This window comes from Nesoenas mayeri (assembly GCF_963082525.1).
Source record: "Nesoenas mayeri genome assembly, chromosome: 2".
In the NCBI taxonomy this organism is placed as follows: Eukaryota; Metazoa; Chordata; class Aves; order Columbiformes; family Columbidae; genus Nesoenas; species Nesoenas mayeri.
Window position 1 is genome coordinate 157,437,049 of NC_137543.1, and position 27,346 is coordinate 157,464,394.

General features: G+C 40.7%; 1 protein-coding gene across 1 annotated transcript in view; it reads left to right on the forward strand.

Moving 5' to 3' along the window:
• XYLB (xylulokinase) overlaps nt 1-27,346 on the forward strand; it is a gene marked incomplete at its 5' end in the record, with an annotated part of 86,373 nt that overhangs the window by 55,612 nt on the left and 3,415 nt on the right. Inside the window, 3 exons of the mRNA XM_080338707.1 lie at nt 16,240-16,298; nt 20,035-20,122; nt 22,350-22,444. Coding sequence (XP_080194833.1) covers nt 16,240-16,298; nt 20,035-20,122; nt 22,350-22,444 — 242 coding nt within the window. The remainder of the gene's footprint in view (nt 1-16,239; nt 16,299-20,034; nt 20,123-22,349; nt 22,445-27,346) is intronic.

The following is a 27,346-nucleotide window of genomic DNA, read 5'->3' on the forward strand; positions in this document are numbered from 1 at the left end:
TGCGAGGAGAAGTTTTACTCACAGCCGTGGCGGCGAGGCAAGCGGAGTCTCCATCCCGGGGGGGCTCTCGGCGGCAGCATCTTGCTCGTGCTCTAAGAGATCTGCGACAAAGGACGGAGTCTCGACGAGGGTCCTGGTTTTTTAGGCTGATCAGACCTGACTGTAGGCATTCTAGAAGCTTCTCTGCACCCCCACACTGGCTGTGGGTGCCCCTGAAGCCTCCAAACATCCCCCACACTGGCCGCAGGTGCCCAGCGGCTCAGTGGTGCCTCAGCACTCCCTTCTCCTAATGGCCCTGGCCAGGGGGCTGCTGAGGCCAAACAAAAGAAGCTGTGAGCCTCAAGTAGCAGAGAGAGAGGGAGATGTGTCTACTCCCTCCATATTGAAGGAGGGAGGGGGACAGAGAGGGGGGTTTGCATTCTGCCACACATAGGTTTAATTTTTTTTTTCTTAATTTTTTGTTTCGTGTTCTTCTGGCTGGATTTGCATTCTACTGTAGGCTGGATTATTTGCTGTATGTTTTTGTTACAACAAGGCTATGCATCAAGAGATACAGAGCACAATTAGCAAAGAATAAATGAGAGAAGGCAAAATGAGCCTTTCTCAGTCATGATGCTCTAGTGAAGAATATCCCTTTTTTAATACTTATATGCCAAGTGTCACTTACAGAAGGACCTGAATACAGTGTTTTACCACTACTCTCAGGAAGATTTATCTGGTTATTAGATAATCAGGCTGAACCCCCCTCCAGTGATGGTTTTTTTCTGATGCAGTCGTTGCTGTGGGCATGACAGAGCTGGCAGGTGAATTCTTATTTTAATTGTTGGGAACAAAAGACGTACTTTTGGGATCCGGGACTGGAATTTAGCTAAGCCCTTTCCCAAGTAAATTCTCTTCTCATTAGACTATATGGCCATGGTTATTCTGGACCTGTGGTGGTCCTGGCTGCATGGTAGTTTTTCTATAAGGGAAGAATGGTGGTTGTCTGTGTTTTGCGCTGTAGTTGGACATGCAGCTGGGCAGTACCTTGGGGAATGGGAGTGATGGTCAACCTATTCCCATGTCGTGGTATCTTGACTATCAGAAAGCCATTCTCATAACAATTCAAACGGTGGCACGTCACAGCTCAACACTGTCAGGCTTTGTTCTGTCTGTCCTGGCTGTGGGAAAGAGAGTTTGTTCCATTTCTCCTTGTGGAGGTTTTTTTTACCGTGTCCCCGCGAGTTTTAGTGTTAATACTGCCCATTTATAGAAGTAGAAGCTCAACGCTTAAGGGTGATGGAAGATTGCCCAAGGTAACACAGGAAGTCATCAACAGTGTGGGGCAGAAATACCATCCATCAACCCTAAATCCTGCTTTCTAGTTCTAATCTAATGCCTTTTATCATACAGAAGACAAAAGTAGGTAACACGTGCTTTTGTTGGAGTTCAGATGATCCTGAATGTGGATCATAAAATGCTGAGCATCTAGGTTCTCCCTGTTGCTGTAAGAAGTTGTCAAGTGTCCACTGAGCTGCCGTATTCCTGGGTGATGGCATTGTTAAAAGATACTCCCATGCTTTTTAACACCCGAGAAAGGTGACCAAAATAGTTAAAGAACAGTCAGTGACTGTGCCTAATATTATATTGAAGTTCTTCAGTAGTTGGATTATCTTATTAAAGAAAAGATTAGATGACATAGCAGGAATGGATCAGCAATAGATCTGTGAACTTGAATCAAGAGTATTATTGAGACTGTCATCCAGTGCCTAAAGACAAAAGCATAATTACAACGAGAAGGTCATTTTTCCAAGCAAAGGACAGTTGTAAACTGCCTTTACCAGGCAAAAAATCAGTATTTGTTGCGTTGCATCATTGAATTATTCATCAAGATCAGACTCTTTCTTGTTCAATTTACTTTGTCATTTTCTTCTAGCTTATTCTCAGCAGTTTGGATGAAAATATAACAGAGTAGCACCTGGTTACAAGTGATATTCAATTCACTGGATGTCTTTATTGGCAAGACATTTGCTTTGGTCCAAGCTAAAATCAAATGCTCTTTGTTTTAATGAGGCATTCATGTTTTATGGACAAATAACTAGAACTGGTGTTATGATATCGTTCTGTTAACCTCTTATTATTTTAGTGATTTATTTCAGGCCTTTAATTTAGAATAAGGAAGATTTGCTCATGGAGCAGATCCTGCATCTTTACTTCTGTTCTATACAGTATCTGTTGAAACAAGTAAGTGTTTTCCCAGCAGTAAGATTTGATTGCCTAGGAAGGTGTAAACATTCCTTTTTCTGAAATTGATTCATGTGTATAGGTGAAAATAACACTCTCTTAGGAAATTCTAGGCATGGTTAGATTGTTTCAAGGCTCTAGTTAGAGTACTGAAATGAGTAAATAATAATTTCTCTGTCACTTCAAAAACCTTCTCTTGTTATACACAAGTATATAGAGATACTGAAATACACAGGGAGATCAGAATCCGCCCCCATATGTTCCTCTCACCATGATCCCTTTTTTTTTCCCTCTTTTGTTGCTTTCCCCCATAATTTACTTCGTTTGCATATTTTAGTGGTTCATGCCATGGTGCCTGAGTCAATTTTCTTTTGAATAATTAAACAGGTACATGCCCTTGGAAAGTCATTGCACCCTTTATTGCCACCTAATGTGTTAACTGCGAGGAATTGGGAAAAGATGGTGTGCATTTTTGTTGACTGCTGTTTTATGCAAGGGTTGAATATAATATAGTAAATGGGACCCAGAGAATATGCTGGATTTTAGTGCATTTGGCGAGCCGCATTTCAGGTACCCAGAGGATACACCCAGGCTGGAAAACCTTGTTCTTTTCCCATTTCAATGGAAAACATGAGCAGCCTCTTTAAAAAAGTAATAATAAAATAAAATAATTGATTGATAGGGTTAGTGGCTATTCAGTGGTATCCCATACTTAGATGGGGCTGGGTTTTAGGTGGTGTAAGGTTTTGGCCTCTGCAAAAGAAAATTTGAAGTTACAAACTAGTCATGAGTCCTCTGTGCTGTGAGTTTGAGGGAATGTGAAGAGAGAGAAGATGAACATGAGGAGTTTTGCAGCTTCTTAATGAAGGTGACTGGGGGATCGCGGTGGATAACGCCCTCAGAGCTGCTCTGGGGGTGGCTGGGTGAACAGGGATGTTTCTGTAAGCACTGGGGAGCTTACAAGGCAGGTGAGCCTGAGCATCACTGTACTACAAAGGCAGCTCTAATGGTGATATCACAGGGATTTGTTAAAGTTGTGCTGATTTGGATAATGGAGTCACTGTTTCCATTGTAGGAACAACAAGTGCACACCATGGTAGGCTAGTGACAAAACATTCTTTGCTAGATCACATTTAATTTTACTATTGCCTGGTAGTCAGGCTTTTCTTCCCCTCTCCTTTTGCTAGTGAATACTCTTAATTGTAAACGTATTTCAGTGTCTTTGGTCACTCTAAATGACATTAAAATGTCATTTTGCCTTCATTGCTCATTCAAGCCCTACTCTTTGCAATTTGGATGCTGCTAAAAACTTGTATTGATTTCTAAGTGGGTGTTTTCCTGCAGATAGGACATATCTCTGCTTAAATGTTACAAAATAAACCAAGGCAATTTGTGTTTTTCAATGCCAACAAATGGGCTGTTGGGATTGTTGGACTCGTTTCTCAGCGTGCAGTGAGTGCCGGGGGGGGAGATCCCAGCCGATCTGGTGCAGGAGGTGACATTGCTGTTCCAGCCATCAAAGGCAGAGAATTCCTCTAAAAATCAAGACTTCTGCTCTGTCAAGCTTGAGGAAAAAGCACTGACTGCAGCTTATGCTTTTGCTGTTTGGGCTGACTAATAAATGTAGAAATGGAAGGAACAGGTTATGACAGGGTGGGTTTGGATTCAGTGCAATTGATAGTGATTTATTCAGAGGAAAGGGACTCCACCCATCAATAGGGTTCTCTTATCTTGGCCTTTGGAAGAGCTCACTGTAGAATCACCCAGCTGTGATTAAAATTTCCCTTTGCCAGTGTGGCTGATGTGTTCACCCAGATGCTAAATGAAATGCGTCCTGTTTGGTGGCTCTTAGATGGGAGAAGACGTTTTTATAAAAGAGCAGCCTCTAGAACTGAAGAGATTAACATCTCAAGGCTACAGGAGCAAAGAACACCTAAATAACGATCATTGGTTAAAAGGCATCAGTGCCTCAGAGATAAAGAACTGTTAGAGATTGTAGAAGAGATTATCAAAATCCCTCAAAGCAGACAGTGTTAATGATGCAGATCGTGAAATGTGCGGTGACTGAGATTTGAATGTGTGTTTTGATATGAATTGTATGATCGCTCATCAAAAGCTTCAGACCTGTTGTTTTTTAGAGTGTTTTCTTTACTATCTGAATCAAACATGTCAGCTCCGCAATCTGTGGCAGGTTAATTGAAATGCAGCGAGAGTGCAAAATCTGAATCAAGCATGAGGTTGGAAAACTTTGTTCATCGTTTTATTTATGCAGTTCTCTAAAAGTAACCATGTAGTTTGGGAACTGTTGATGAAATTAATGCGATTCTCCATATTTTTTAGATAGGAAGGGTTTGGGCTGTGTGGAGTCTAAAGTAACAATTTGAAAGATGTCATCTTTGACTGGACTGAGTGAATGAATAGCAGGAGCTTGAGGAATGTCTTATTCTAGTATTATCATAGTTACTTTTCAGTGTCCAGTGATGGACTTCATCTCACTTGAGTGAAATTCTGGAAATGGCATGGCAAAGGTACCCCAAGATAGTTTTTGCTGTCTCTCTTTTCCTCATAAACTGTTATTTAATTTTATGTGTTTGAATTTAGTGACATTTAATGCACATTAAAGGAAAGGATTTATTATGCTACCTAAAGCAAAGGGTATTTCAGGCTTGTTCTTTCTGAGCTTTTCTTGCTGTTCTGCCAGATCCACGTGCACCTCTGCCTGTTAGAAACCTGTGTCACACCAGGCCAGAGCTTCTAATTGGGCTCCTGCCTTAATATCAAATATATCTTCAGAGACTGTCAGCAGGAGAAAAAATGAACAAACATGAATTTGTAAAAGCCTTTGAAGTACAGTATGAGGGATCAAAGACATTATTTCTTTCTCCTCAGCTGGACTTTGCTGTGTAGGGGCCTGTAAGAAAGATGGGGACAGACATTTTAGCAGGGCTTGTTGTGATAGGACAAGGGGTTATGGTTTAAACTAAAGGAGGGGAGATTCAGGTTGGACATGAGGAAGAAATTTTTTTACAGTGAAGGTGGTGAGACCCTGTCCCAGGTTGCCCAGAGAGGTGGTGGATGAACCATCCCTGGAGACATCCCAGGCCAGGCTGGACAGGGCTCTGAGCAACCTGAGCTGGTGAAGATGTCCCTGCTCATGGCAGGGGTGGCACTGGATGAACTTTGGAGGTCCCTTCAACCCAAGCCATTCTATGATTCTCTGATGGCAACTAAGGCTGGTTCAGGTAGGAGGCTGATCCACCAGGCCTTTGTGCGCTAAAAGAGAATCATTGTTTTGCCATCAGAAAATTTCCTCACTTTCCAGGGGCACGAAGTTATTAGGGTGTTTGGGAGTGGATATTTGTGCCAAGGGGTTGTATTGTTCAGGACCCAACAGTGTTCCCTTCCTAGGCCTAATATTTCATTTAAAAGCAATTTGCCTGAATAAAATATGCATGATGGGTGAACACAGATGAGCTCTGTTAATGTATTCTAATTAACTTGCTAAAAATATTTTAAAATCTTAATAAGCTTAAAGAGACTTTCTGATGATCAGATGCAATGTTAATGAGCATGGTATAAAAACATAAGAAGGTAAAGTAGATAGCTGATTGGCAGTTGCAGTGCTGTCTGTATAGTTAACGTTTTTCTCATGCAAAAGAAGGATCTTTGCGTTAAATTTTAGCTTTTGTCTTGGTAGCTAGTTTCTCAGGATCTATTTCTGGAAAGCTTAATGAAGAAAACATTAAAAAAAGAAAGAAAAAAAGAATTTACCTGTTTGATTTTGGGCGGAGTGGGGGTTTTATTCCGTAATTATGCTAAGGAGATATATAATAAAGTATCTGCGTTCTTTGTGTTTGGGAGAGTGACGCTTTTCCTTTTATATATGCCATAAATCTCAGATTGTAGTTCTTTTTCTCTGCAGGCTATTAGGTTTCTGCAGACTCTATTTCATTCCTTAGCACCTATCGTTGCTTGGCAACAGCATCCAATTTACATGAACCCAGCCCCGTGAATGAATAGTTACCTGGAACCTTTCTGCACAGAAACCCTGGGAAATGTAGCAGTTCTTCCATTCAGTGTGACAATCATTGGGAAATATTAATTGCTTCTCTCTATTCATCTTTCTTTAGCCTTTATTTCTCAGTGAAGGCGGGAAAAAACCTGTATTCTGTGTTTAGTTCTAGTCTGCCAGAGGTCACAAAATTAATTTATAAATAATCCACTCAGAAAGCAGGAGGTTTGTTAATAGCAGAAGAGTTTAGGAGTGTTTGGAGCCTCAACTGGTACAGATGGTCCCCAGTGCTGGACTATGTAGGTACAGAAAGAGAGGTTCAGAGCCATGAAATAACCCGCCATAGTCACATATAGAAGGTTTGTGTGGGATTTTTTTCTGCTACAGTAAGTTCTGTGTAGTCTTTAGGGAGGAGAAGGAGCACATCTTTCCTACTCAATGTATTTGCTTCCCTTCTTGGCATACGGAATTTCTTTGAGCAAGCAAAATAAACACATTTTCTGGCTGCCTCAGCCTGGTATTCTATAAGCAGGTACACCCTCCTATCAATTCATTTCATTCTTGCCAACTACTTTACAACTGGTGGGTTATTTCTATTGAGAGGAGTAGGAGGTATTAAAAAGCAAGAAGTGGAGTTCTTCAGCAACACGAAGCGTTGAAACAGTCTCACAGGACTAGGAAAAGAGCTAAAGGCAATTTTTGTGGGTGCCAAAATAGTGAATGTAATAATTATTTTGAAAAATCTTGTAAAGAAAACATCCAAATTGCCTTGTTTTGTAAGTTCTTGTCTGGTTTTCAACTGGCTTATCCTTTGCAAAAATAAAATCATACTTGGGCTTCGACTGTCTTGTGTTGCATTTCTAGAGGCCGTTGTTAATGTTGCTGATAAGACGCAAAGACAGGTGCTGAGGGAAGCAGAGTAATCCTGAGATCTGGTTTACAAATCTAGGTCCCAAACTGATTTTTCCCCAAGTTTGTGGTGGTCTGGGTTTCTCTGAAATCAAAGTACCTGTCAGGATGCTCTTTCCTCTTTTCACTCAAGTGACATTTAAGGTCGGGTCATGGCACTCTGTGCTTTTTAATGATATCCTGTGGCTTTAGGTAACGCTGAACTTGCAGCTGATTATTATTATTATATTTTCTCCCGTGGACATGTCTTGCTACTGATGCACAGACTCTGTAGATTAACTAATGCAGAATCGAATGCATTTGTGATCTAAGTAATGAAGAGGCCTTTGTTCTATTCTTGGTTGTTCTACTGATTTTGTGCGACCTTGGGCGGTTCATTTATCTCCTTCCTTGCTTCTCTCATTTTAACCTTCGATGGATGGTGCCATATGTTGATTCGCCAATGTAATTTTCTGTTTCCCTTAGAAGATTTGCAAAGCTGTGTATGAGGACAAAAAGTTTGTAAAAATGAAACAAGGGTGGTTTTTGTGTTTCTAAATAACTCAGTAGCAAGCGTTATTTACTGATGGTGTGATCTGTCAAGCCACATGTGGTAATTATACACATCGGAGTTGTGATAGGCATGGAAGGGTGTTTATTTTGCCGAGTTTCAAGCACAAATTTCTCATGTGTCAGGATATTTGGAGGAAATACTGAGCTGTGCTGCAATGCAACAGGGCACTTTAAACAAATGTTTGTTTTAGTCAGCGGACAACATCTAACATAGTAGTGACCTCTTTTAAAAAACAACAAAATTTTGGGGAACATCTCGCATGCTCCTGACTTTGGGTGAATGTTTCACCTCCAGTCCTGAGAACTGAGCAGCCGAAATTGAGTTTGTATCTCCAGGCATCCCAGAGATGTTGGTGTGTAGCTCAGTGCAGAGCCCTCTTGAACACCGGTTTTTATAAGGTGGCATTCTCCTACTGTATATTGAGGTAGGCAAACTGACATCATGCACTATCAGGTATGCCTGGGACAGACATTTTTAATTCTCTTACCAACTTTTGCTCTTTTTTATAGTGATTTCAGTGGTGAAGATGTTTCTGCTAGACACTTGTAGTATACCAGCAGCATTGAGCATCGGTGGTTTGTGGTGTTGAAATTATGCCTTTTAATGAGTACCAGAACTTAATATCCGTAGCTTATCAAAAAGAAAGACAAGATGCAATTTAGCTGTGGTCTGTAAGTGCCAAGATGTGCAGGGGAAACTCAGTTCTATAGTAATGTTTTAACTGGAAGGCGAAAGCCACAAAGATCAAGTGACTAGAAGTTTAAATAATAAAAACCTAAATTATGGGAAAAGTGCAAATATTTAACTTTATAGGTCGTTAAGCATGAAAATGGCCAGTAGATACAGTAAATTCTTTGTCACTTGGAGTCCTTCAGCTGAGATTCTGTGTCCACTCTGACCTTTCACATTTTTTGAGCTCTCCGTAGGGTTATTAAATAGCTGGGTGTGATGGCCAGAATTCAGATGCCCGGTTTGGTTTTCCTCTAGATCGTGTTTTCAGACTGTTACCACCAACTTCAGAACATTTTTTTGAGAGTCAGTTAATTTGTCACGTTGGTTCCAGATTTCACGTTTATTTGCTGAATGGCGGGAATTCCAAAGTGGAAGGTGAAGGTAGAAGTGTTGCCCAGAGCCTATGAATAACTGTGGAAGTGTGGAGTAAATCAAAGCAGGTTGTGCTTTGTTATATTAAGCCTTTAACTGGAGCTCCAACTATTTAATGGATGTTTGGACAATTGCTGAATAGTTTCCATGGTGATTAGTATTTTTCCCGACATACTATTTTTAAGTTTCACAGTTCTTACCATATCCAGACTTTGGATAGCAAAAGAGGAAAACTTGGAGTGGCCAAAAAATAAGATGTAAGCCAGTTCCGTTGGTATGTGAACCCATTTTAGTTTACTAACTCATTAATTGTATTACTTTTTTTAAAGAGTTAATTCAAAACCAAGAACTTACAGAAGTTAGAGACAAAGAGGGTTTATTAAATTACTTCTAGCAATAATGTCTTCAGGAAAGGACTTTTCCCCAAATACATTTTCAGTCTCGACCAAACAGATGTTCAGTGGTCCTTGTAATTTGTCTTTCATCTCCTTTCACAGAAAGAGTCTTCCAAAATATTCAACCTACATCTCCAAAACCTTTTGTTCTGAATCTGCTGGATTTCTCCCCCTCTTGCTGTAAACTCTAGTGCTGAGTTGTGGGTTTTCTTTTTTATACATTACCATTGGAATTTAGCCCAGGCTTCATCAAAATACGCTGTCAAATAGAAATCGGCGCCTCATAAAAACCAAACCAAAAAAACCCAAACCATAGCGAATTCATAAGCAATTGCAGTGCGGTGGTATTTCTGCAAGAAGTGCAAATATTTCAGAGGTCTTGTGGTGAGCGTGTCAATGTTATAACAATGTTATGACTATTGATCTGCTTGTTCCCAAATAAGTCTTTAATGTTCATGTACCAAAGTTTTCCTTGCTGTATAACTCCACTGAAGTCAATGAATTTGAATTCCCAAAGGGACTGTATGTCGAGTAGATTCTGTTTCCTGTGGTGCATATTAGGCTCTTTGTGGTTTTGGGTATTCTGCAATTATTTAAGGTGCTATTAAGAGAGAATTTCTGTACGTGTTTTTCTATGTTTATTTCTTCTTAAAGCTTTGTGTCAATATTACATTTTAAATTCGTATCTGAAGTGAGCTCGACCAAGAGGATTTCTGGAGTTCGGTAATTTGCTGTCTTTAAACAGGTTGTGAAATACAAAGTTTTGTCTTTCTTGAAGCAAGGTCTCAGAAAAGCCAAATTTGGCATCCTCATGTAGAACAATTTCTGCTATTAGAAGTTGCTTGAGAACATACGGTGACCCAGACGATCAGTAGCATATGAGTCTTGACTACAGATACTATTCCTACCCTGTTTTACGTAGGTGTGTGCGCATCTACCCATTTTACTGGTATTATCCTTGCCTTGCAGCAGGGTGATCAAGAAGCATCATGCAGTTCCCCCCTGCATCATTGTAGAGACTTTATCTAAGTAACATAAATGTTGAGAATATTACCCATATTTGTCATTGCTCCTGAGAAAATCGAGGCTTTTTTCCCCTGTTGAATTACAGCTGGTACGATAGGAGCTGTAGCCTCAGAGGCTGATGATCAATTCTATCCTTAAAAGTTGTTTTTCTTCCCCAGGCACTGCATTTAATAAATGAGAAGAAATTCTATGTCTTGAAAATTTCTGATGTACATTTGAGCAATTGAAATCCTCAGTGAAATTGAAGCACGTTAAGAAATATGGAAACTTCTTTGCTTAAAAGTAAGGTCTCTTCCAAACAAAATGATTCTAAGGAAACAGCCAACCTATATTGCATATACTGTTTGCTTTTCTTGCTGATGCTTCAAAGTGAAAGTCAGAGACGCTTCTAAAAAATGGCTTTAAAACAGCTTTTTATGAATAACTGGATTGCTTTTAGAATGGTAAAAAATGGCTGAATTTGTTTGAATATTTGACTTCAAGCTTGTCGTTTATTCACTGGGGCAGTTGTAATGGTCTAAATTAAAAAAAAAGAAAGGGAAAATTTAAAAAATAAGTGTGCTTCAGTTTGCATTACTTTTACCTCGATCAGGTAGATACTTTCTAATATGCTGAAGGCTGGTTTGGGGCAGCCTTTTATTTCTGTGCTCTGAAATACTTGGAGATGTCAGAAGTGGTGCAGCACAAGGAGGTAGAGAAGCAAGTGCATTTGGACCCAGTCCTAGAACTCACAGGCACATAAAGGGCGCTCAGTGCCTTGTACGTTTTCATATTTAAAAGGGTATAGACAAGAGAAACCTTTTACCAGAGTGGGAGTTGAATTTCACAGTCTTTACATGAATAAGAGAGATTAGCATGAATTTTGGAAGAGTTGATATGCAAGGAGGAAGATTTTGGAACATTTGTTTTATAAATGGGACAAAATAATCACATATTCTTGTTTTGTTTTTCTTCAATAAAAAGCTAGAAAATACTTTTTTTGAAATTATAGTGTTTGGAGTTAATCAGAGGGAAAAAAGGAGGGGCCGATACTTTTCTTGTTGCTTGCAAATTGTAAATTGCAGTTATTCGCAATCATGCTTATAGCTGGCGTGGGTTCATGTGCATAATCAGCTGCTTTTTTGAATGCATGTTCTATTGTTCTGTTTTATTTATGGATTCAGTTTTGATGAGAAAGACGTTATGAATTTGTTTGGATGAAGCCTTGGAAACGTCTTTTAGGAGTTCTGAAAGTCAGCGAGCGCCTGGAGTTTGGGGTACAAGCCGTGTAGTAGCGCTGGAAATTGAGATTAAGAAGTTGAAGAGTTTTCAGCCTCAAAATGGAAAGTCAAATTCTACTTTCGGACTTTGCGGCGCATGAGCCAGCAGAATTCTGGCCTGACAGAGCCACATTATCACCATCCAGCTGAAATATTGCCAGATCCAAAAGCCTCGAGGTCAGGAGTCATCCCATCGATTTTTGACGTCCGGACCCGTTAGCAGAATGATCTGACCCTGCTCCTGGGGGGTCCCTCCAGTCTCCTTGCACAAATGATGTGGCAGCAGACTTTTGGTGCTAATTATCAGTGCTAACGTTCTGATTGATGAGAGTTTGCTTATGTGATTATTTTTCTTAATAGCTGCGGTTCTGTGCCAAGAGCATGAAGGGGGTGTCGGGTGGCTCAGGAGAGACTCACCCCGAGTTACTGGTTCCACTGTCTCGCTTGTTGAATCCCCTTTGGCAATGCTTTTTGAGTCTGGACTATAATCTTTGTTTTTCCCACCGCTTTTTGTCTTACTCTGCTCAAACTGTGCTTTTCTGGGAAGGTTCTGTGTTTGTAAATACACAGTGATGCAGAACTTCAGCATTTTTGAGACCACTCACAACAACTGAACACAAATAACAGTAATTTCTCTCCTCAGTGACAGATTTATTTCTTTTTCCCCTATGTGCCTTTCAAGGAAAGTCATATTTTGGCTGAAAACAAGAGCCAGGAAATGAACTTTACCATGATTCAGTTCTTGCTGGATCTGTGCAAAAGGCAGAATGGGGGTTGTTGTGTGAGTAGTAACACCCATGGAGTGGGCTGACTTCTCAGTCTTGTGTGGGAAAGTGCCTTATGCTCAGTCTTCACACATCAGTGAACTTCTTTACTTGGGTCTTCCCCTCTCCTCCTGTCCAGTGGGAATTATTATTTTAACTGAATTTAATGAGATCAGTCACCACGTTCCACAGCAGGTAATAGATCTGCAGAAGATGTGTGTATTGCAGGGTGACACCACGGCACACACAGCTGTCAAACATTTTCTACACAGGGTTAAAATTCTCTATCAGCTCTTTAAAAATCATTAATTTTTAAATAGGAAGGACATCAACTGGTTGGTTAGGTACTATGCAGGCAGCTTTTAATTAAAAGATGTTTAAACCTGATTCAACTGTCAAAGAATTGAATTCATGAAAAATGTTTGCTACAGGATTTTTTTCTTTTCAGTAACACTGTATTTAAATTCTTTCTGTGCACTGCCGTAGGGGATAGGTGGTAGCTCCTGACAAATTCAAACACAGCTGGCTGAGAACACCACTAGTGATGGATGAACGATGTCTTTGTTAATGCCTCTGTATACATAAATGATGGGCTTGCTTTATTTATTTATAAGATGTATCCAATTACGCATCTCAGAGCAAATGTCCACTGTTCAGTAAAGCACACAATATTGGCATTAAAAAGACAATCCCTGAAATCAGTGGCCAATGCATTTTCCTCACTCTATGGAGAGAGGTTGAAATTAGAGACAAATCTAAAATTCAGCGAATTCAAGTAAATTCTTTTGGGACCAACTGCTCATCTGTAAGAAGTGGCGGAAACTCAGCCAGGGGAGCTCTTGTTTCTGCTCGGGCTGCACGCAGATCTGCGTGGGGAAACACAGCGCACTTGGGTTTACCTGGGATCGCTCTTCCACCTGGTCTGGATGGAGCAGTCCCACCAGTACAGAGGGTCAAACTCAGTTGTCAGACAGCGATGACTGAAGGCTGTTACCTACTGGGATGTGTTTTGGTGAAGCGAGCCTTCCTAATTATTTAAAGTGGAGGAGTACGAATGATTTTGCCCTTCGTGTAGCTTTATCCTAGATTTTACTTTTTGTTTTGTTTTTAATCTGTGTATGTGCTGTTGTACTCACAAGCTGATCCAATTTAGAACTTGAGTTGTCCAACCCACGCAAGAAACTTCACAGTATAAATTGAGTTAGTTTCTTCTATCAAGTAGGTTAGCTGTACACAGAAATAATTCTTAGTATTTTGCTACAGAAGAGTTAGTCTGGATTAAGGTGGGTGTATAGGTAATCAGGGTGTTAAACACTTTCAGGCTTAAGGTCTGTTTCCCCTCTTTGTAGATATCTAACTCAACTAATAATAGGGTGAATGCATACTCATGAGTGATTTCTATAGAATAGCTAATGCACTGTAAATTAAGCCCTGATTTTCTTACAGTAACGTGAACAGAAGTGCTCTGAGCTGCACCTCAAACCCTGGGGTCAGTTTTGGGCCCCTCACACTAAGAAAGCCCTTGAGGTGCTGGAGCGAGTTGAGAGAAGGGAACGGAGCTGGTGAGGGGCTGGAGCACAAGTGTGATGGGAGCGGCTGAGGGACCTGGGGGGTTCAGCTGGAGAACAGGAGCTGAGGGGAGACCTTCTGATCTCTGAACTGCCTGAAAGGAGCTTGGAGCATGGAGGGGGTTGGTCTCTTCTCCCAAGGAACAGGTGATAGACAAGAGAAAATGGCCTCAAGTGGAGGTTCAGATTGGATATTAAAAAAAAAAAAATCTTAATGGAAAGGGTTGTCAGGCATTGGAACAGGCTGCCCAGGGCAGTGGTGGAGTCACCATCCCTGGAGGGGTTTAAAAGGCATTTAGATGAGGTTCTTAGGGACATGATGTAGAGGTGGACTTGGCAGTTTGAGGTTAATGATTGGACTCAATGATCTTAAAGGTCCTTTCCAACCAAAATGATTCTATGACTCTATAAATTGGTAGTGTAAGCAAAACCCAAATCTTCTGACTTTGCAAGCAGTAAGTCTCCTGTCCAGTCCTCCATTTTTGATGCAAACATGTTTTCTGTTCCAGGGGCATTGGAGCCAACAAGAGGCACATACTAGCCCTACCTGGCCAGTTGGTTACAGTGCAGTGAGAGCAGACAGCAAATTATACTGGCAGAGCCCTGAAATGTTTGGAAAATTGTGCACACAAGCCCTCAGACAGGGAGCTGGCATGCAGATGGAAGTGTGAGAAGCAGTTGAGCTAAGATGTTTGCATTTTCCACAGAAGTGGTTGCTGCTTGGCTTTCCCACTTTTATATTGTCCACCACTCGTTCCTGATGGTGGTAGCCCAGCAGTTTATTAGGCCCCTTTCCAGAGGCAGCGCAGAGCAACCGTGCATTATCCTTTGGTTTTAGCTGCTGCAAACTATAGCAAACATGTTTGTTTGTTTCTCAATCTGTCTTGCTGGCTGTCTCCGAAAAGTTGTGTTTTGATGTTGTATATGGTAGCTCTGCAAGAATTTATATTCACAACAAGGTTTAGCAAGACTGAATTGCAACTACTAGGCAAATCCTTTGGAGTCCAGTTTGGTTTCCAGGCACAGAGACTTACTAGTTATTTTTCACTGGTTTCTGTGTTGTTATGTTGTTGTGATAATCTTGGCAGGGATCTGTCACTCTTTGTTGGTATAATTGAAACTTGTTTTCCCTGAGGAATCACTCTGCTGTTTGTTTTATTTGTTTACTGACATTGACAGAGATTCTAATGGCTTTTAAAACCCAATTGTGCATCACTGAATATCCTCCAAAGAGGAAAATAAAATTCAATTTATCAGTAAAATAGGGTCCCGCATGCAATGCTTTGTCTGGATCTTAGACTCCACCTGAGCACCCAGCTGGGGGTCTAGAGGTGCCATGGTGAGCTGCATCTTCTCTTTGTCTCTAATTCTGTCTTCAGGGCTTTTGTCACTAAGGTACTTGAAAGGATAAATGACTAAGTTATTTAGGGCATCAGTGTAAGTTGACCAACTTTGCCTCATAAGAAATAAATTATCTTCAGCTTTTATTAAAAAGGAGGTTAAAATAACAAAACAAGAACCACAATAAAATTCCCCTTTTGGAAGGGTACGCATGATGGTATCACTTATTAATGTCATAAATCAGGGTAATTAAGTGTCTAGATTTTATTAATATGCAATATCAAAGTATTTATGCATTTATTTTTGTTTTAAGCCTTTAAAGAATTTCAGTGAGATCGTCTGGACTACTCACATTCCTAATGCCTTACTGAATTGTGGTTATGGGTAGACGTATGGCTTGTTGCAAGCTGTGCTCCAGAGGAGCATGCACACAAATAAGAGACACAGGGTAGATATTCAGGTATGTGACAAAAAGGATGGGTTTCCTTAAAGGCTAAAGAGTGCAGGATAATTTTTTTTAACACCCTCAAAGCTGTGGGTTTGCTTGAATGAAGATTCAGATATCTTTTTATTTTATTAAAGTGATTTAGACCATCTCTAATTACCTTTTGCACGCTTCCTTGTCATTCAAGCGTATAGGGATTGCCCAGGCTTCAGTGAACTCTGACTGTGAACACCACAAGGAGATAAGTTTGGAAGATACTGCTGATTTTAAAGGTTATCTGTCAGTTTGTATATATACAGCTAGGAGCCAAACCAATCTGACCTCAAATCAGAGCTGTAGAATAATAACACTCTGCCTTTCTTATTGTATATCTCTCTTGCAAATCCCCCTGACTTTGATAGCGCCATAATAATAATAGATCTGCAATATTTCTGTTACCTCTTCTAAGGAAGTGCTCTAATGTGCCTTGGAAAGGTGGGTAATTAGTCTTATCTCCTTTTTTTACAGAAGGTGAATTAGAGATACAGAGAGAACCCAGACCATCTGACTCCTACCTCCTTGTTCTCATTGCTTGGTTCAGTAGTGCAAATCTTGACAATGTGCACTTTCAATCTGATCTGTATGTTGTGTTGCCTTGCAGTGCCCAGAACAAGGATTTTGGCTACTGGTGGCGCATCCCACAATAAAAAGATCTTGCAGGTAAGTAGAAAATGAAATCCATTGGACTGAACTTGCAGTTACATGTGCATTTTTACTTTAATGTACCGAACCCAAATCACTGCAGGTCCGCAGGAAGGTGTGGACATGGGATTGTGAATCTGCTGTGGGTCTTTGAGGCTTTTCCTCAGGTTTAGTGTGAAAACCATTAGCTCAATGCTAATTTCGTAGTGAACTTTAAAGGTTTATTTGCACTCAACTAGTTTTATGGAAGTGTGTCTCAAGCACTGATGATTTCCAGGTCTCATTGCTTGCATCAAATCAATCAAAGAAACTGAGAAAAACTGGCTTGATAGAATACCAGAGATTTTTGTAGGTTTTGTCATTCAGATCAAAGTTGGACCATGGATTTCAACTACAGAGGGATTATGCTGGTGCTGAACACACAAAAAAAACCCTCACCCCAAACAAACCCCAAGCCTCTGCCCTTGTTATTCTGAATATCTGTTCCTTATTAGCATTGCGTCCCATACTGGAAGGAGGCTACACTTCCATGTAGTCTGTCCTCCCTCTTCCCACCTTCCTCCTCTGCTGCTCTTGCTGTGCATCCAGCCCTGGTTAAGATCCTTCATCCATCTTCTCAAGCAGAGAACCACATTCTCTCTGTTTCTGCCTGCTGAGATCTGGCAAAGCCTTACTCACGAATGGCGAGAGGCCTCTCACACGGCTTTTGCCATTGCAGAACGTTTGGTTTGGGAATCCAGTTATCTGTGATGTGGTGTGTGATCTGTCAGTCCTGTGATGGCCAGGGAAGATCCAGTCAGTGACAGAGCAAAGGAAACCAGGTGGTGTTTTAACCTATCAGATGTAGATGTCTCCCTCCAGGTGAGCCCAAGAGCTCTCTGTACTCCACTGACTGCCTCGATGAGCTCCCCATTGACAAGAGGCTCCAACACTCAGCCTATAGGTAGACATTTACACCTGTCTTAGTTTTGGCCTAAATCCTGGCACTGAAGCTAGTCAACACAAGGTCCCTTTCCATCAACTGCAAAGAATCTAGAGGCCAACAGCAACTCCACACCATACTCTTTGACCATTGCAGGTTATCTGCTCTGCAAAACCTGAGCTGGAATAAATGGAGAATAAATTGAAGAGAAAAAACTCTCTCCTGAGGCATCTAAACCACGTGTTTGTATAACCATTGGTTGTACAGCTGATTGGGACACAACAAATTTGGCATGTTTTGCCTGTAGATGTCACTTCTCTTCATCTGCTTTGGTTGTTTTGCTTCAGGAACTTGACGTTGGAAAATTAGCTGATAGGTTAATTGCTAAAAACATTGGTCCCTGCTGGAGCAATGCTGCTAAGAATATGTCAGGAGAGAGATTGAATTAATAGATGAGTTTGTTTTTAAAGATGTATTTCCAATTTAGGTGCCAGGAGTATTTCCTTGCTGTAGAATGAGGGCAGAGAACTGAATGTTCCTATAACATGTAATTCTGCAACATGCACAGCTGAAAAATTGTGGAGATGGGAGAGTGGTGGCTGTGGTGCTTCTTCTTCACGTGTAACAATACAGCTGCTTTTAAAACTCATTAGAAGTGTCTTAAAATAATATGATCAATACAGTGTCATTCATTTAATTCAATCACTGGTTAATTGGATCGTCCTTTTTAATTTAATCAAAACCTCAGAAACCATATCAGTTGCATGAAGAATAATAGCTTTCACCCTTATCATGGTCAATTTTGGATAATTTGTTTGAGGGCTACAGAAGACTATCATTTAATTAATCAACATTCGGTAACTCCCATATTTTACACTGCAAAGAAGGCAACTTAGGAAAATCTGTTAAGAAAATATAGTAGGGCAGCTTTTTCCATGGTTCTCGGAAGCTTTTTACAACATATATGGTGCTTGATTAATGACCGCATGAAACACAGTGAAATATTTTTAACAGTAAAACCTCTAACAGTTTCTTTTAAAATTATTCATGAGAGAGACTACAGTTTCAGATGACTTTCTAAATATATGAACTTTGAATAATATGAGTTTTATAATCAAGTGGCACAAAAGGTAGTTGTTATTTGTAGTATTACAGCACTTATTAGTCTTCCGTATAGAGTAGAGCTATATTGTATAAGGCTCTACAGAGATGCAAAATTAAAAATAAGGACCTGTATTGTCCAAAGGATTGTACAAGTCAAGCTTAAAACAAAATACCTATTGGAGATGAGATGAAGAAGTAGATGGGGGATGCGCTGAAACAAAACGGTAGCGCTGGCTGGCAGGGTGGGCTGTGGAGCCAGCGCTATGTGACCTTATAATTTCCAGAGGGCTTTTTAATAGATACCATGATTAATTTTCCATTTGTCCTCTAGCACTGAAGCTCATGTATTGCTCAGTGCTTGCTTACAAGCGCAGTTAGGCAATACTGACTTAGCTGTCATACCAGAAGAGTGTTTTAAGCTCAGGCTTTCCCTGGCTTCTAGTTAACAACCACCCACTTTTATTTAAAATGATAAAAATTGGTAATTTTCAAAGCTTTTGATTTGCAGGTTCCCCACAGACTTTCAGAGGAAGAGGCAAAATCCTTCAGAAGTGTCACATACTATTTTTTTCAATAGCATATATGGACTGAACTTCTTAGTCATCTGTTATGAAGCCCTGGGGCCCTTGATCAGTAGGGCTGTGAATTCCTGGATGGGGATTGCAGATCACTGATCCAAATGGTTTGGATTCCCGGACACTCTGGCCTTATTTTAGTCTTGATTGTGTGGCTGTAAATCGGGTGATACAATTTTCCCTTTGGCAAAAGTAATAAAACCAGCACAAGTTAAATCTGAATTGTTACCTGTTTCTTGCGTTGCTCAGCCTGAGGGGCACCTGCAGTCCTAGCGGGGATGAAACTGAAATGGAAGGAGTTAGTTGGGAATGTTTTTGGAAAAGTGTTATTGAACCTCCTGTGTCCCTATCCAAATACATCTTGATTTTTCCCCTTCTGTATCAGTTTTTCTAAACCTACACTGTGAGGAAGAGCACATGGACTTTGGGAATGCCTGGTGTTGATTTCAATGCAGAATGACATGTGGTCTAATAACTTTAGTATCTGTTGGATGCTGTTACAAATTCTTTGCCTGTAAAATTTTCTTTGTCTTGCTTGAGCCAAATTGAGAAGTGTCTTGGTATATCTTGGTAGGTAAGTTTCCCTTGAATACAGGAAAATTCGTGGTAGATGTGGAGGCTGTATAGGCAGCTCCTGTGTCATTCTTCCTGCTAACCTAACACGACAGCCTTAGCAGGCCTTCTTACTGCTGAAGCTTTTATATTATCAAAATTGAGAACTGAGGAGCAGTGGCTGGTTCTTCTCTTCTTCCCACTTGGCTCAGCCATAAACGTGATGGAAGAAAACAGGCACCAGTTGTGGTTCCTGAGCAGATCTCCTTGCCCTGCTGTAAGCCCTGGGCATGGGCAGATTGTCTGGGTTTATGAGGGAGACGATGCTTGAACCCAGACTTCTCTGAAACTGTAATAAAGAGGTCTGAAGAGACATGGGACTTTGCTTCCTGGCTGCAGTTCTGTCTCTAGCTCAGATTTACCAGTATACTGTTGTGTGACAAGTTCAGGACTCATTGTTGCCTGCAGCGCTTCTTTCCGTGGGTCCCCAAATACTTGGCTGGGGTGTACGGTAGTTATTTGCTTTCCTAAGAAGTGGTAGGGGATCGCTTATCCCTTGTCTTTCATGAACACGTGTAACTGATGCTTTGATACTTCTCAGGTCCTGTCTGATGTGTTCAACGCACCAGTGTACACCATCGATACTGCCAACTCTGCTTGTTTAGGAAGTGCTTACAGAGCAATTCACGGTAAGACTGTAAGGAGTTACTTCTGAGTGGTATGGGCATTTAAGTTAAGTTGGTTAATACTTTGGATTAACATTACTGAAAATGAGGGGAGAGCAAAGCTGTGTGGATCGGACTGGAAGGTCACTCAGGTCAAAGAGGGTTTTTTGCTTTTAGAATGTTTGAATCAAGGTCAAGAATAACATTTACATTATAATTCAAGTCTGGTGGTTGCTTCTCAAACAAGGGATAGGGTGTGGAAAGTGTTGATACTGACAGGGGCAGGTTTAGGACCTTAATGTGTTTAGTTAGTACCTCCATGTGTGAACGCCTGGAAGAACAGAGCCAAATAAAGGTCTTTGTGTAGCCTGTGGCCCCGGTCTGTGGAGCAGGTTGTAAACTGGATTTCTGAAATGGTCAAACCAAACAAGAGATCAGTCCTAGCAAAGAAGATCAGAGAGGGCAGGGACGACAGGACCCATAATACTGCTGGCCAAGTAAATATTATTAAACCTATATGTATCTTCTAGCTCTTAAATGTCAAGACAAAGGATATGCAAGGTGTCCTGGGCTCAGTGCTCAAGTATGCACTTTCTCTTGTAAAAGCATAAATCTTGGGATACGCCAAGGTTCACCAGTCATTTTGTTTGCTGTACCACATCACTCACTGTAATGCAACAGTCCAAGTCCCAGGTTTAAAGTGTTAATTAGCTATCTATTAATATCTATTAATGCATGCAGGTGTATGTTAAGGGTGGGCCATCAGCCATTTAAGAGTTGAATCCCAGGAAAGAAGTTTTATTCATATATTTTAAAACAGCTTCTAATGTCTTACAGCTAAACAAATCAAGGAGTATGTATCAAATTCTGAAGTCCTTAGTTAGGCCAACTTTTGTTAGTCTCAGTTTTTCTAATTAGAAGCTTTAGAATTTGGACCTTAATACATGGATAGCTTCTGTACAAGTTTCTGTAAGATCATGGGATTGCAACAAGCACGGAAAAGACAACATCAGCCATCAGAAGAAATCAGCCAAGTTTTAATTTTGGAAACAAATTCTACTGTCACATTAAAGCATCTGAAGCCTACATGCTCTCTTGCATTTGAAAACAGCACAGAAAATTGCACAGCCCAAACTTGAGTTGATGTGTTTAATGCACACAGCATCTGTATTTCTAGAAGACAAAGTGTTTCCATCAGGCAAAGCATGCTTTTGCAGGACAGCGGAATCAGTATTGTTACATTATCAGTACGTTAGAAGCCACAATGGGACTGTTTTTCCACCTTGGGGCCCAAGTTTCCAAACTGCTTTTCTCTGTACTTAAATTTTGTCTACTGCATCAGAAGCCACCAGAAGCTTCCCTAAAGCTACAGGCAGATTCCTTGCCCGTGAATGGCAACGTGGAATCATTAAAATTTGTGCAGATATTTTGTATGTACAGAAGATGTGTATTCCCTCTGCCAAGTTGGCATATGAAATCTCGAGGCTTGTTTGACAGGGTGTTGGAGTGAAGATTTCAGATGCCAGGTGGATGCAGGGATTCCATAGCTCAGGTACTCTGCCAGCTGAGCCCCAGGGGTGTGCTGTGTGTGTTTCTAAATGGCATTTTTGATGGATGCTTTCAGCTGACTCACTTTTGGCCAGGCAAAGGAATTGAGTAAAAGTGAATACTTGCTAATATAAATGAAATATTGATGGCAAGGGCTCCTTAATAATATTAGAGTGTACATCTGCACGTAGGGTGTTCTACAGTTAGCCTGGGGTTCTTAGCTTCTGAAATGCTGCAATTCGCCTGTAAAGCAACATGTGGTAGTAGCAGAACTCCCCTATTATTCTGTTTCCATTTACATAAATACATTTAAGAATTTGTAGCCTATTTTCTTGACAGTGTTTTCACTTCTCTTCCTTTTTTGTTTAGTCACATTTTGTCTTGAATCCTTTGCTTCCACATATTTTCATTGCTGTTTGCAGCACTGTTATAACCATAAATAATTACTGATATTGTCGAGTAGCATTTCTGCTGCTTACCTATTCTCCGGGGTATGAACTGAGTGATTGGCAAAAACTCAATCACAGAGTCCCCACTTCCCGGGCCAGCATGTAGGAATGTAAGATCTTCTGCCATTTATCCTTCAATCCTGAATGCTGACCTGACCAGGGAAGATCAATATAATGTATTAATTTGCCAGGGAGTCAAGGCACATCCCACATCGTGCTTTTTGCATTGATCAGGGTTGTGATTCTCATTGCAGGGCTTGTAGCGGAGACGAATGTGTCCTTGGCCGATGTCGTGAAATTAGCACTGGAGCCTCGATTGGCTGTTACACCGACCGCTGGGGCTGAGGAGGTGAGGAAGCTTGGAAATACCATTTTTCTTCTCATTTTCTGTCTACTTCAAAGTGTAATGGTTTACTAATTCTTCTAGTAAAATAGATTAGTTTAAGAAATATTTGGTTATGCAATTCTTACTTGTTGTAAAAATAGATTTGATTTTTGGGACATCTTTAGTGTTTTAGTGGTGCGATAATCTGATCACTCCATCCAAGTCCATGACAGTGATTTTTCCTAACTGGGTGTAATCAGAGAGCAAAATCTCTTCCTTAAGGGACATAAAAAGTTATAACATAGTTGAATTTGGACACACGTCAGTCAGGTTGTAACTGATAATATTGACAAAATAGTCTTAACTTGTTTGCAGCAGGCAGCATGGAAAAAGGCATGATGGTGCTTTCGGGCCTCTTGGAAAACATTCCCCAAAATCCTTCCTGTGTGATATTAAACAGAGGTCAGCAATTGTGTATCTTGTAGCTCCCGGTTGGAAAGTGTGCCAGCTGGGAGGATTCAGTAGGCACAGGTCTTCGGTATCGTACCCATCTTGGGAATTTCAGCACATCCGAAGGTGAAGCTTGTGCTTTATGGGGCAAAATATAAATTAGATATTTTACTGTAAAGCAAAATAAATTGTCATTTCTTGCTAATTATGCGGTTCTAGGCCCCATAAAACCAAGGAAGGAATTGTCTCAGGCTCTCCAGTGCAGCCCTGCACATCTCGCTACGAGGTGCCAAAGGCCTCAGTTTACAACAGCTTCCGAAATATAACGTCTAGTAATAAATAAACAATGCAATATAGCAAGATTCCCAGAGAACAAGTTTAAATAAGCAAAGGTGAATCTACCTCTGTCTTCAGCTGTGCAGAAACTTCTTTTACATCAACACAGCCTTACACTCTCCATTTATGAGATTTGGATGTGCCCTAACTACAGGCAACAAGGTTTTAAAGCTTTTATTTAAACTGGGAAATTAATGATCTGCCAAAACTACTAACTCCCAGCTACATGTGTAGTGGAGCACCAGATATCATCGTGAGTAATAATAGAAATGATCACACTGCATTGTGCCTGCCAGCGTATTATTTAATTATTAACTGAGACGGAGGAGCTCAATAATTGAATAGAAGTCCCCTTCAGAAATATTAAGACATCGAATAATTTAAACTTGATTGATCTGATCTCATTTACTCAACCTTCCCCCCTCATTTTAAAAGATAAAATAATTAACAGCAGTGGCCTGTGCTGTGTGTGTGTTGCAGCTGAAGCCTTCCGCAGGGAATACACTTCAGGAGCAGATCTCCAGTGTCTGATTCAACCTCATGTTGCTGCCCTGTTCACCCCCAAAATGCTGTTTGCCAAAAAGCTGCCAGGTTGGCTTGCGTGGAGGTGGGGAGTGCTCAGAGACCTGTTTGTGACCCCCTGGTGCTGCTTCAGCTATAAAACTCAAGGACAGGGGATACAGCTGTCACTCACAGGGACCTGCACAAGCAACAAAGACCTTGTGCGCTTGCAGGGGCCAAGCAAACCCAACGGGAAGGATCAGCAGGGAATTCATTTACCTCTTTCTATTGTACTGTCTGCATAAAATGGCCTGGAAGCTAAAAGAGTTAATTATCTCTCTCTCTCGATATTTTTCTTCTCCTTTTCCACTTGGTTAGACCTGGCTCTCATAGCACATCTTTTTATTGGTTTTAAATGATGTACAGCAGTGAATTATTGCCCCAGTCGATAGGAGTGAATGATGAAGAAGGTAGTGGCCAAACAGCATGTGAAGGAATAAGCGTTCCTGCTCCTTAGCTTAGCTTGCCAGCTTCATTCCATTAAAAGCAGCTTCTTGTAATTACGTATTCCACACCATTTTTTTTTTCCTTCCTTTGTTATAACTTTACAGTTGATGGTGGATTCCCAGGCTAGTTTCATGGCTGTGAAACTGCAGAAAGCCAGAGGGCCTGTCAGTAATACAGAGTGTTAGCATGAACACTGCAGTAAAAATTCATAATGTGATGAGTCAGTTTGATTCTGTTTTTTACAGAGCTGCATCTCCCTGTCCATCCAATTTCATTCTGTTGAGGTTAGAGGCTTTCACTTAAATGACGGTTCTTTTTATAAACTTCAAAGTCATCCCGAGGTTAAGTTCTGTCTCACTGAGGAGCTCTTCTGAAAGAGCCTGGCTAACCAATGTGAAATTCCTCGGACCCCTTCCCTGCATTTTTTGGATGGCTACAGCTAAATCTTGGCAGGATGGAGAAAAAGCAGGTCATAACACAGCAATCTGCTCTGGTTTCATCCTTTCTTCCTGGTATAGGTTGGAGGCAACATGTGTTAAATCATTGGAGGGAGGTAAATCTCATGCAGACAGAGGTCAAACAACAGCTTGATGCAGCTTCACAGCCAAAGCTTTTGCATGCAGTAGGGCTTTCCGGGAACCAAAAATGCCAGAAGTGTTTCTTTGGTTGCTGAAGGATCATTTGTGATGAGTGTGATTTCTAAAAGGAAAAGCAGAGCGTGCAAAACAGCTCTTCTGGTTCAATCAAGCTGATGGGCAGGTAAAACAAAGTCATAAGGTGGGAGACCTAGAGCTTGTGATGTGTGATGAGTTAGTAGCAGCTGAAGTCTTGTAAGTTCCAACTTGTCAGGCAAAAAGGTGACTTTATCTTGTAGCAGGGCAGCCTGCCTGGAAGAGACCATTTCCAAGAAGATAAATCCTTCTCTGTGGCTATGACCTTAAGTCTCTGAGCTGCACCTCATTGCGCAGTGTATTTGTAGGGTGTGGGGGCTCACCCAAGTTGAACTTGTTCCTAATTCATTCAAGACCCAAACAAATCATGAAGTATTCTGGTGCTAACCACCATGGTGGTAGTCTTTGGTCACTTACTCAACCAGGTTAGCTGAAGTCAGTCATCTGTAGGTTAACCTGATGAATCCTTCTCCCCTGTTTTCAGAATAGAAAATATTAACAAGTCATCTCACCCCTTTGGAGCTTCCTCTGTCCCTCAAGGAAGAAGATTAATCAGAACCACTAAGCGTGACAGAAATAACCAGGAGATTCTAGAGCAATAAATATATGTTAACCGACAGAAAGAATCCATTATTCCAGCATTAGAATTCAGCTCTGTTTTGGTAATCTATTAAAACAGAGATGGTTGGCTAGTTGGTTAATTAAGTAAAAAAAGCGTGAGAGTGAACATGATTATCTGGAGTTGATCAGTTGTGTTTATACAAGCTGTGTGCCTGTCATGTGCTGTCAGATTTAATGTAATAGTATCGTGTAAGGGTTTGTAGGGAGGTGGTGTAGTGCAGTTCACTACCTCTGGATGTATAATTTTTGATTGCATTATTTGCTCTACTGAGATGTGTAAATCTTGCAAAAATTCAAGAAGGGAAAATGTAGACCTAACAGGTTTTCTTTACTGTGCTGAATTGCCTTGTAGGTAGATGTATAGAAGTGACCTTATTACCCAGAAAGGTTATAATGACCTATTTATTGATTTAAAATAATGGTAGTTTTGGTGAGTTAGATTTTGGAGGGGGGAGGTTGTTTTCTAGAATTGGTTTAGTTTAGTAGTTTTCTGCAAAGTAGGTAATAACAACACAACCACAAAATACAATAGGTATTGATGAGAGATTGATTAAGGTGATTTGTGTAGCCAATAATTTTTTAAAAATCCATTAAACTGATTAATGTAGGCTTACAAAGGGAATATCTGAAGTAAATAAAATGACAGTTTGAGGTGTGGTTCCTTGGAGGAGTCTTCAGAGTATTTCAGGGCACTGTCACATTCTTTCTGCTTTAAGAGTAGTCTTTCTGTCTTAAGAAAGATGAAAAACTGCTATGATGCAAAAATAAAACATCAATGTCTCTTGATTTCTTAAGCAAATCTCTGAGTAATTTGAGTTTGGTTTACTCAAAAAACCCCCCCCAAACCTCTCAAAAGTAGCAAGTGTTTGTGAGAGACTGATTAATTTGAATCTATTCAGGGTAGATTAAATGTACTCGGGTAGATTAAAATTAGATAATCATCAGCATCATCTTTTTAATTTGTAAATTTTGAATTGCTCCAATCATTGGCTAACGTAATATTGCGGGAATAGATGGATCCATGTGGATTGTCACTTGTAGTAATAATTTGTAGCTGGTTTTGTTTTTGGATGGCGACAGAGACAACATCCCCATTGTCCCAGACATTGTACAAAGAAACAGTAAAATCCCCATTGAGTTCATAGGCTGGTGTGATGGTGAGATACAGTCTGAGGATGACATATTTGAGTCGGAGTAGAGAGCAAGGTAACATTTCTTGGAATGCATTTTCCAGGGAGGGCAGGTTAAGTTATTCTCTGTTATAATGCTATATTTATCATTAGCAATTTCTTAGTTATTCATGGGACTGTCAGAGTGTGGCCAAGTTGTCCCAAGGGAACAAGTTTAGGGTTTGTAAATGAAGCCATCAGAGTACTGCTGATGTTGTGGAGCAGGCTATAGAGATAAGCAGGAGAAAAGGCCATAATGTAGCAAAGACAATTAAATTATGGACAATAGTAAGGTTCATGTTGTGATACATGTAATTACTTTTGTTAAATATCACGGTTTGATATATTACGTTTGAGGCTATGACAGAGAGGGAATTTATGTACCTGAGTTTTTATGCATCACTGAGAGTTCTTTATTCCCTTTGGGCCTCAATTATAAAAATAAATCTATATAATGGCCTCAGGAAAGAGGCTTCTGGAATGGCTTAGGAGGAGCTGCCGGAGGTTCCGCGGGGGCAGTTCAGTCGCGGCGGATGCGGAGAAGCATCTTTCACAGCCACACGTGTGTGCGCTCAGGCCAGGTTCTCGATCCGCACAGTTCGGCTTTTCTTCTCTGTACTTCAGAGGAGCTGCACCCCTGTGGCCCCAAATTTCGGCCGGTGTCAAGCTGG